At 41.3% G+C, this 12,517-nt stretch overlaps 1 protein-coding gene across 1 annotated transcript; it reads left to right on the plus strand.

Moving 5' to 3' along the window:
* Window positions 1-7,178: 7,178 nt before the first annotated feature.
* Window positions 7,179-11,973, plus strand: LOC128491024 (C-type natriuretic peptide-like). Its single transcript, XM_053463188.1, has 3 exons — window positions 7,179-7,269; window positions 7,955-8,257; window positions 11,588-11,973. Exons 1-2 carry the CDS (start codon window positions 7,186-7,188, stop codon window positions 8,240-8,242), a joined length of 372 nt encoding a protein of 123 aa, XP_053319163.1. The 5' UTR covers window positions 7,179-7,185; the 3' UTR covers window positions 8,243-8,257; window positions 11,588-11,973.
* The last annotated feature ends 544 nt before the right edge of the window (window positions 11,974-12,517 follow it).

Here is a 12,517-nt window from a genome sequence, read left to right on the forward strand (position 1 = left end):
TCTATACATTATACAGGGGCCGGTCACTGATTTATCTACACATTATACAGGGGCCGGTTACTGATTTATCTATACATTATACAGGGGGCCGGTCACTGATTCATCTATACATTATACAGGGGGCCGGTCACTAATTTAACTATACATTATACAGGGGGCCGGTCACTGATTTATCTATACATTATACAGGGGGCCGGTCACTAATTTATCTATACATTACACAGGGGGGCGGTCACTGATTTAACTATACATTATACAGGGGGCCGGTCACTGATTTATCTATACGTTATACAGGGGGCCGGTAACTAATTTAACTATACATTATACAGGGGGCCGGTCACTGATTTATGTATACATTATACAGGGGGCCGGTCACTGATTTATCTATACATTATACAGGGGGCCGTTCACTAATTTATCTATACATTATACAGGGGGCCGGTCACTGATTTATGTATACATTATACAGGGGGCCGGTCACTGATTTATCTATACATTATACAGGGGGCCGGTCACTGATTTATCTATACATTATACAGGGGCCGGTCACTGATTTATCTATACATTATACAGGGGGCCGGTCACTGATTTATCTATACATTATACAGGGGCCGGCTCACTGATTTATCTATACATTATACAGGGGCCGGTCACTGATTTATCTATACATTATACAGAGGGGACTCACTGATTTATCTATACATTATACAGGGGGCCGGTCACTGATTTAACTATACATTATACAGGGGCCGGCTCGCTGATTTATGTATACATTATACAGGGGCCGGTCACTGATTTATCTATACATTATACAGGGGGCCGGTCACTGATTTATCTATACATTATACAGGGGCCGGTCACTGATTTATCTATACATTATACAGCGGCCGGACACTGATTTATCAATACATTATACAGGGGGCCGGTCACTGATTTATCTATACATTATACAGGGGCCGGTCACTGATTTATCTGTACATTATACAGAGGGGACTCACTGATTTATCTATACATTATACAGGGGGCCGGTCACTGATTTATCTATACATTATACAGGGGCCGGTCACTGATTTATCTATACATTATACAGGGGCCCCGTCACTGATTTATCTATACATTATACAGGGGCCCCGTCACTGATTTATCTATACATTATACAGGGGGCCGGTCACTGATTTATCTATACATTATACAGGGGCCCCGTCACTGATTTATCTATACATTATACAGGGGGCTGGTCACTGATTTATCTATACATTATACAGGGGCCGGTCACTGATTTATCTATACATTATACAGGGGGCCGGTCACTGATTTATCTATACATTATACAGGGGCCGGTCACTGATTTATCTATACATTATACAGGGGCCGGTCACTGATTGATCTCTACATTATACAGGGGGCCGGTCACTGATTTATCTATACATTATACAGGGGGCCGGTCACTGATTTACTTTCTGCAGACCGTTTCGCATCCACTCACCCCGAATGCCGGGTATTGACTCCTTTAAGGTGTTTCCGGAATATCCCTTTTGCCCCTTTGACCCCCCTTTTCTCTGTATAGAGAAGGTTTTCACCCCCCCTCCCGTGACGTCAGACCCAGGGGCCCCTATTGTGCTCTGACACCCGGACCCTCCATCTATCACTCGGATGCGATTAATCTCGGCCGCTGGACAATAGGCGGCTGAGCCCCCTTTATCCCCGTGGCCACCGTCCCGTGAAGCGGCTGGAATTTACGAGCCCCCTTTGTCCCGGCGGTTTTATTCCCTCACATTCCTGGCTCGGCGGCGTCACAGTTGACGTGGGGGATGGAGAACGTCGGACTCCTTCTTTTCTTCCTTTTGTCTTTTTTAAGGGAGTTCCTGTAATTTGGCTTTTCTGTGAAAAAGTGAAGGAATTTGGAATGGAAGCCGATCTCCTGGCCGTCTCTTCACCCTGCGCGCTTGCTGCGCCCCCTCTCCCCTGCCGTCGCTCGCTGCGCCCCCTCTCCCCTGCCGTCGCTCGCTGCGATCCCTCTCCCCCGGCCGTCGCTCGCTGCGATCCCTCTCCCCCGGCCGTCGCTCGCTGCGATCCCTCTCCCCCGGCCGTCGCTCACTGCGCCCCCTCTCTCCTGCCGTCGCTCGCTGCGATCCCTCTCCCCCGGCCGTCGCTCGCTGCGCCCCCTTTCCCCCCCCGCCGTCGCTCGCTGCGCCCCCTTTCCCCCCGCCTTGCTCGTTGCGCCCCCTCTCCCCCCGCCTTGGATTGCTACGCCCCCTCTCCTCCCCTATCGCTCACTGCGCAACCCTCCCCCCGTCGCTCGCTGTGCCCCCTCTCCCCCCGCCGTCGCTCGCTGCGCCCCCTCTCTCCTGCCGTCGCTCACTGCGCCCCCTCTCCCCCGGCCGTCGCTCACTGCGCCCCCTCTCCCCCCCGCCGTCGCTCGCTGCGCCCCCTCTCCCCCCCTGTCGCTCACTGCGCAACCCTCCCCCCGTCGCTCGCTGCGCCCCCTCTCCCCCCGCCGTGGATCGATGCGCCCCCTCTCCCCCCGCCGTCGCTAGCTGCCCCTCCTCTCCCCTGCCGTCACTTGCTGCGCCCCCTCTCCCCGCCATCGCTCGCTGCGCCTCCCGCCGTCGCTCGCTGCCCCCCCTCTCCCCTGCCATCGCTCGCTTCCCACCTTTAATCCCATCTCCCAGGCGATGAATGGGGGATTAGATCAGATTAAGTGATGCGGCGTATCGATAATGCCTCTAATTAGTGGGATACAAAGAGAGGGGTGGGTGTCATGGCGACAAGAGCAAGATTAATGCCCCCATCGCGAGGTACTCTTACTAATTACACCTAGAGTGATGTAAATGACAGCGTCCATGTGCATCACGCAGTCCGTCGCCCGCCTCTCCACGTTCTGGGTGTCTTAGGTCACAAAGTCTTTTCTGGCTCTAGGTGTCTCATCCGGTTCTAGGTGTCCTCGGTCACAGACTCTTATCTGGTTCTAGGTGCATCAAGCTTTCCGTTACGCTGTTCATGTATGTAGAGTATCTGCGTGTTCTAAGCGTTTTTGGTCTCTTCTGGAACGAGGAGGCCTGCTCAGTGTATGGCGTCTGCACACTCCGTAGCGTTGTACAATAAGGGAGGCTGGTCAGATATGGGGACCATGCAAAACTCTTACCCACCTATTTTAACCCTTTAATAGCCCCTCACACAGATCCTACTGCAGTCATTGGCTAATGGTGGCGCCAAATGGTTCTAGTAACGCTCCTTGTGGAAACCATGTTTTCAGACTGTATGCCCCTGACAATCCGGCCCTTAACGCCGAGGCCATGAGACTGGGGCAAAAACACTGAGAATCTGCCCATTTACCCTAGGACAATCTCTCAGGTATAGATTGATTTTTGCCTCTTCCCTCCCCAGATGCCCCTCTCTCCCTCCCCAGATGCCCCTCTCTCCTCCCTAGATGCCCCTCTCTCCCTCCCCAGATGCCCCTCTCTCCTCCCTAGATGCCCCTCTCTCCATCCCCTGATGCCCCTCTCTCCCTCCCCAGATGCCCCTCTCTCCTCCCTGATGCCCCTCTCTCCCTCCCCTGATGCCCCTCTCTTCTCCCCAGATGCCCCTCTCTCCCCCCCTGATGCCCCTCTTTTCTAGGAGGTCCGAATGTTTGCTGGGTATGAGGGGATCGCAGGGTTCTACAGCCCTAAAAGCCCCGATAATGTGCATAGAAACAGCAGGAAACGGCTTTATAAATTAACCCATTATTCTCCTTCTAAATGCCCCGCTCAGTTACACAGATACCCCGCGACGGGGCAGAGAGTCACATAAATGTCTTAATTGCGGACACATCTCTCTTTCATTCCCGCGCCTCGTCCTCCTTCCCCATCCTCTCCCCGGAGCGCGTTGGGACTGAAGCATTAAACTCGCTGCCGTCGGCTCATTCTCTGGCCATGTGAAGCCCGGGGCCATTCCATAGGTTGCTATGGCGATAAGACGTTTCAAACTTTGTACCAAATGTAAGATTCATACAAAATCCCCACTAAATGAGCTTATGACGGCGATATATAAATAATAATAATAATAACACATTGTACAGCGCTGCGGAGTATGACGGCGATATATAAATAATAATAATAATAACACATTGTACAGCGCTGCGGAGTATGACGGCGATATATAAATAATAATAATAATAACACATTGTACAGCGCTGCGGAGTATGACGGCGATATATAAATAATAATAATAATAACACATTGTACAGCGCTGCGGAGTATGACGGCGATATATAAATAATAATAATAACACATTGTACAGCGCTGCGGAGTATGACGGCGATATATAAATAATAATAATAACACACATTGTACAGCGCTGCGGAGTATGACAGCGATATATAAATAATAATAACACACATTGTACAGCGCTGCGGAGTATGACGGCGATATATAAATAATAATAATAATAACACATTGTACAGCGCTGCGGAGTATGACGGCGATATATAAATAATAATAATAACACATTGTACAGCGCTGCGGAGTATGACAGCGATATATAAATAATAATAACACATTGTACAGCGCTGCGGAGTATGACGGCGATATATAAATAATAATAATAACACACATTGTACAGCGCTGCGGAGTATGACGGCGATATATAAATAATAATAATAACACATTGTACAGCGCTGCGGAGTATGACGGCGATATATAAATAATAATAACACATTGTACAGCGCTGCGGAGTATGACAGCGATATATAAATAATAATAACACATTGTACAGCGCTGCGGAGTATGACGGCGATATATAAATAATAATAATAACACATTGTACAGCGCTGCGGAGTATGACAGCGATATATAAATAATAATAATAACACACATTGTACAGCGCTGCGGAGTATGACGGCGATATATAAATAATAATAACACACATTGTACAGCGCTGCGGAGTATGACGGCGATATATAAATAATAATAATAACACATTGTACAGCGCTGCGGAATATGACGGCGATATATAAATAATAATAATAACACATTGTACAGCGCTGCGGAGTATGACGGCGATATATAAATAATAATAATAACACATTGTACAGCACTGCGGAGTATGACGGCGATATATAAATAATAATAATAACACATTGTACAGCGCTGCGGAGTATGACAGCGATATATAAATAATAATAACACATTGTACAGCGCTGCGGAGTATGACGGCGATATATAAATAATAATAATAACACACATTGTACAGCGCTGCGGAGTATGACGGCGATATATAAATAATAATAACACACATTGTACAGCGCTGCGGAGTATGACGGCGATATATAAATAATAATAACACATTGTACAGCGCTGCGGAGTATGACGGCGATATATAAATAATAATAACACACATTGTACAGCGCTGCGGAGTATGGCGGCGATATATAAATAATAATAACACACATTGTACAGCGCTGCGGAGTATGACGGCGATATATAAATAATAATAATAACACATTGTACAGCGCTGCGGAGTATGACGGCGATATATAAATAATAATAATAACACACATTGTACAGCGCTGCGGAGTATGACGGCGATATATAAATAATAATAACACATTGTACAGCGCTGCGGAGTATGACGGCGATATATAAATAATAATAATAACACATTGTACAGCGCTGCGGAGTATGACGGCGATATATAAATAATAATAATAACACACATTGTACAGCGCTGCGGAGTATGACAGCGATATATAAATAATAATAATAACACACATTGTACAGCGCTGCGGAGTATGACGGCGATATATAAATAATAATAATAACACATTGTACAGCGCTGCGGAGTATGACGGCGATATATAAATAATAATAATAACACACATTGTACAGCGCTGCGGAGTATGACGGCGATATATAAATAATAATAACACATTGTACAGCGCTGCGGAGTATGACGGCGATATATAAATAATAATAACACACATTGTACAGCGCTGCGGAGTATGACGGCGATATATAAATAATAATAATAACACATTGTACAGCGCTGCGGAGTATGACGGCGATATATAAATAATAATAATAACACACATTGTACAGCGCTGCGGAGTATGACGGCGATATATAAATAATAATAATAACACATTGTACAGCGCTGTGGAGTATGACGGCGATATATAAATAATAATAACACACATTGTACAGCGCTGCGGAGTATGACGGCAATATATAAATAATAATAACACATTGTACAGCGCTGCGGAGTATGACGGCGATATATAAATAATAATAACACATTGTACAGCGCTGCGGAGTATGACGGCGATATATAAATAATAATAATAACACATTGTACAGCGCTGCGGAGTATGACGGAGATATATAAATAATAACACACATTGTACAGCGCTGCGGAGTATGACGGCGATATATAAATAATAATAACACATTGTACAGCGCTGCGGAGTATGACGGCGATATATAAATAATAATAACACATTGTACAGCGCTGCGGAGTATGACGGAGATATATAAATAATAACACACATTGTACAGCGCTGCGGAGTATGACGGCGATATATAAATAATAATAATAACACATTGTACAGCGCTGCGGAGTATGACGGCGATATATAAATAATAATAACACACATTGTACAGCGCTGCGGAGTATGACGGCGATATATAAATAATAATAATAACACATTGTACAGCGCTGCGGAGTATGACGGCGATATATAAATAATAATAACACACATTGTACAGCGCTGCGGAGTATGACGGCGATATATAAATAATAATAATAACACATTGTACAGCGCTGCGGAGTATGACGGCGATATATAAATAATAATAACACATTGTACAGCGCTGCGGAGTATGATGGCGATATACATGGTATGTCTCGGCGGATTGGTTGGCGGGAACGTGCAGCGTGTGTATGTAGATGTGTGTGTCAGTGGGGGGGTGACATTCCTCAGACCCCTGTAATTGGGAGAGGGGGTCTCCCTGGGTAACGCTCCCCCCTCACCCCTCCTGTATATATATATCTGCTGATCTCTGGAGCCCTGAGAACTGACCAGTCCTGATTTCAGGACAGAAACCCCAAAACCCAGCTTTGGTCTCTGAACCCCAGAACCGACCCGACGGGCAGCACCTCGCTGAGCGAATAAAGGAAACGCATCCAGAACCGACCTCTAGACGCGCAATGAAGGCGATCTGCGCTCTCACCGTGACCCTCCTGATTCTCGGGGTGCGCGCCAGACCATCCCCCCAACAGAGACACGGAAAGGTAAGTGCCCTGCGCACCTGTAACTCACCTGTTCTAAAGAATGATCGGGAAAGACTGGGGGGAGTCAATATATCCAGCTTTGTGGAGAGAAGAGAGAGAGAGAGAGAAAGGAGAGAGAAACACAGGGGAGAGAAGAGAGAGACGGAGGAGAGAGGGAGAGATAGAGGAGGGGAAACAGAGAGGGGGAGAGAGAGAAAGGAGAGACGAGGAAGGGCAGAGAGAGAGAGAGGGACAGAGGTGAGAAGAGAGAGAGAGGATGAGAGAGGGAGAGATGGAGGAGAGGAGAGAGAGACGGGGATGAGAGAGACATTTAAATACCTAGAGGTTTCATAAAGGACGGGAGGGTTTCAAAGGAGGAGAAAAATTATAACAAGAGAGCGGAATCTCATACTAGAGAGTCAGAGACTGAGATGGAATGGAAGGAAGTTTTACTTTACTGAGAGGGGGTAGATAAGTGGTACAGCCTCCCAGCAGAAGTGGTAGAGGGTAATACAGTGAGGTAAACATGCATGGGATAGACATACGGCTCCTGAATCTAAGACGAGACCAACGACTGATTAAGGTTGGAGTGGTTACAGAGTAGACGGGGGCCGGATGGGGCCGACCTGCCGGCGGGTTCTGGGTTTCTGTGTATTGTGGTTCCGCTGGATCCTTCATCCGTCTCTCTCCGTCTCGTCCTCCTCAGTCTCTGGCAGATTTCCTCTCCCACGATGTTTCTTCGTCCGAGGAGCTGCTCCTCCTGGAGAGCATGGAAGATCTGGGGCTCCTGTCCTCGGGGCCCCGTGCCCGAGACTCCCCTCTCCCCGCAGACTCTGCCCAGATCCCCCACGGCCGGGCCTGGCTACGGCTCTTCAGCGACTTCCTGAGCAACCAAAAGAAGTTCCGCGGGCGCACCAAGAAGTCGGGGAGCTCCCGGGGCTGCTTCGGGATGAAGCTGGAGCGGATCGGAGCGATGAGCGGACTGGGCTGCTGACGAGCCGGAAAACAGGTGGGGACCCCCGGGAAATCCCCGGCGTAGGCCACGGTCAGCAACACGGCGCGCCGCCGCAATATATATAACATCACGCCCTTACAGCTCTCACCCCCCGTGATCCCCCTCTCACCCTCCCCTGATGCCCCCCTGACTCCCCTCCGATCCCCCTCTCACCCTCTTCTGATGCCCCTCTCTCCCCCCCATGATGCCCCTCTTCCCTAGGAGGTCAGGGTGTTTGCTGGGTATGAGGGGATCGCAGGGTTCTACAGCCCTAAAAGCCCCGATAAAGTGTATAGAAACAGCAGGAAACGGCTTTATAAATTAACCCATTATTCTCCTTCTAAATGCCCCGTTCAGTTACAGAAATAGACGAAGTGCCCCCCGTTGCGCATGAATATCTATCGCTAGCGGCTCAGTAATTGACAGCCCCGCTCGTGCCGGCAGTAGGAGTCCGAGGGATTCTGGGAAACGGAGGGGTAATTGCATGAAATACCCCCGGCTGGAAAATGTAAATGTAAATAATATAAATACCGACGTTTTCAGGATCCACTCATTATTTTTTACATATTTCTTTAGTGACTAAATCACTGCTGCCTCTGCCCCGTGACATCTCGTTGTACAGCGCTGTGGAGTATGTTGGTGTCATTTAATTCAATAGATTAGAATCATTAAAAAATAACCCAAAACAGCTCTTGTAACTTAATATATGACCCAGACTTCCATATATCCCATCAGCGTGCAAGAACTACGGGGCAAAGATCCCCCGATATAATAATCAATATTATTATATGATCAATTATTCCATCAATAACAGAAGTGACAGTTAATATATTCGTTATTATAGCTGTTAAACTTATTATGTAGTTAAATTATATCGTTATGATATTAATTATATAGTTGTTAAATAAGTTATTATATTGATTACTTATTATACAGTTAATTAGTTATTTATTATATTGATTCTTGAAATAGTTGTTGAATTCATTATAGTTATCATATTAGTTATTATATAGTTGTTAAATTAGTTATTATATTAATTAGTTATAATTCAGTTGATTATATAGTATTTATTATATTGATTAGTTACTATAGTTATTTATTATAGTGATTAGTTATTATAGTTGTTACATTGATTAGCTATTATATAGTAAATAAAATAGAGATTTATTATAGTGATTAGTTACTATAGTTATTTATTATAGTGATTAGTTATTATAGTTATTTATTATAGTGATTAGTTATTATAGTTGTTATATTGATTCGTTATTACCAGTATATAGTTATTTATTATATTGATTAGTTATTATATAGTTATTATATTGGTTATAGTTGTTAAATTGATTTATTATATTGATTAGTTACTATAGTTATTTATTATAGTGATTAGTTATTATAGTTGTTACATTGATTAGCTATTATATAGTAAATAAAATAGAGATTTATTATAGTGATTAGTTACTATAGTTATTTATTATAGTGATTAGTTATTAGTTATTTATTATAGTGATTAGTTATTATAGTTGTTATATTGATTCGTTATTACCAGTATATAGTTATTTATTATATTGATTAGTTATTATATAGTTATTATATTGGTTATAGTTGTTAAATTGATTTATTATATTGATTAGTTATTATATAGTTATTATATTGGTTATAGTTTTTACATTGATTAATTATTATATAGTTATTTATTATATTGATTAGTTATTATATAGTTAATGGTATAGTGATTTATTATGGTGATTAGTTATTATAGTTTTTACATTGATTAATTATTATATAGTTATTTATTATATTGATTATTTATTATATAGTTATTTATTATATTGATTATTTTAGTTGTGACATTGATTAGTTATTATATAGTTAATTATTATATTGATTATTTATTATAGTTGTGACATTGATTAGTTATTATATAGTTAATTATTATTAGTTATTATATAGTTAATGGTACAGTGATTTATTATAGTGATTAGTTACTATAGTTGTTACATTGATTAGTTATTATATAGGTATTTATTCTATTGATTAAATAGTTATTATAGTTGTTACATTGATTAGTTATATAGTTAATTGTATAGTGATTTATTTTAGTGATTAGTTATTATATAGTTGTTACATTGATTAGTTATTATATAGTTATTATATTGGTTATAGTTGTTAAATTGATTTATTATATTGATTAGTTATTATATAGTTATTATATTGGTTATAGTTGTTAAATTGATTAATTATTATATAGTGATTTATTACAGTGATTAGTTATTATAGTTGTTACATTGGTTAGTTATTATATAGTTAATGGTATAGTGATTTATTATAGTGATTAGTTATTATAGTTGTTACATTGATTAGTTATTATATAGGTATTTATTATATTGATTAAATAGTTATTATAGTTGTGACATTGATTAGTTAGTTAGTGATTCGTTATATAGCCGTTACATTGATTATTATATAGTGACTTATTATGTTGATTAGTTATATAGTTGTTAAATTATGGTTATTATATTGATTAGTTATTATATAGTTGTTAAAATATATATAGTTGTTGTATTAATTATAGTTATTAAATGTTAGTTATTATATTGATTAGTTATTATATTGTTAAATTATAGTTGTTATATTAATTAGTTATATAGTTACTTATTATATTGATTAGTTATATAGCTGTTAAATTATAGTTGTTATATTGATTAGTTATTATATTGTTAAATTATGGTTATTATATTGATTAGTTATTATATAGTTGTTAAATTATATATAGTTGTTGTATTGATTAGTTATAGTTATTAAATGTTAGTTATTATATTGATTAGTTATTATATTGTTAAATTATGGTTAGTATATTGATTAGTTATTATATAGTTGTTAAATAATATATAGTTGTTGTATTGATTATAGTTATTAAATGTTAGTTATTATATTGATTAGTTATTATATTGTTAAATTATAGTTGTTATATTGATTAGTTATTTTATAGTTCTTAAATGTTATAATTACTTATTATATTGATTCGTTCTTACATAGTTGTTAAATGTTGGTGATTCTATTGATTACGGTATATAGTTGCTAAATTATATTTATTAAATTGATTCCTTATTTTAGCTGTTAGATAGATTATATACTTAATTTATAATCATTGAACAACTTTATTTTTATTGAATGGATAACTATGTAATAACTATTACTCTGTATTAGAATAGTACATTTAGCCTAAATTGTAAAATTAAGATTTCTGTAACAAGCAGCCCTATTTGTGGGTTACGGTAAGCGAACATGCGCCCCCCCCGTCGGCATTGTTGAGTTCCAACGGCTTGTTTTTTATTCCCAATATAGGTGGATTCCACCGGCAAAACGATTCCCCCTACCCCGGGGAAGATTTACCCCCCCACACACACACCCTCTCATACGCAACTCGGGTCTACTTGGACCTCTAACGATGAATGCAACGGACGAGATAATAAGACGGACCTTTTTCAGGGTCTTTTCTGTGACGCGTGTAAAGTGCAGCCCCCTTCATCTGCGTAATAGAAGGACACCCCCTTATCGCACCCAGCGGGGTTCCTGGCGGAGCTGCCGGCTTCACACAGGATAAATTTCTTTTTTTTTGTTTGTTTTTATATATATTTTTTTTTTAATCGACGAAGGATCCTTTTCCTGATAACGATGTTTTATTGTAACTCGAAATAAAGAATTCTCAAACCGTTTGTGGATTTGTAACATTTACCGAGACTTCATTCCACATGGGAGCCCCCAAAGGGTTAGCGGGACCCCGCATTTTGGATGCCTAGGGGTGAAGGTTGCTGATCTTAAAGAAACAGCCGCATAAATATTCAAAGAGAATAAAAAACGAATTAACCCTTTCAGTCCCAGGGGGTTTTGGTACCTGAAGTCGCGGAGCAATTTTGCCATTTTGGCGCTATGTCGGTTTTCCTGTGAATAGAGTACTCATGTAACTATATATTGTTTTTTCAAGGAGAGAGAGAGAGATTTCTTTTCATAGCATAGTTAGACGATTAGCTGAAAATTTAGGATGAGAAATTTAGTAAAAACTCTGACTCCTCACAAAATTAGGTAAAGTGATGGAAAATCCCCTCCAGGTTTATCAATTCAGGTGTCCTGATTTCAGAAATACCTCATTTCTATAGATGTTCCATACTTTCCGAGCACTTATAGGGAACATACTATAAGGTGTACATTATTCGAAGACTTTTTATGCTTATGGCTTAACGGGTTTGGGGGTTGTGAACGGGGCAGGAGGGTTAT

The sequence above is a fragment of the Spea bombifrons genome, chromosome 4, assembly GCF_027358695.1.
Source record: "Spea bombifrons isolate aSpeBom1 chromosome 4, aSpeBom1.2.pri, whole genome shotgun sequence".
NCBI classification, from domain to species: Eukaryota; Metazoa; Chordata; class Amphibia; order Anura; family Pelobatidae; genus Spea; species Spea bombifrons.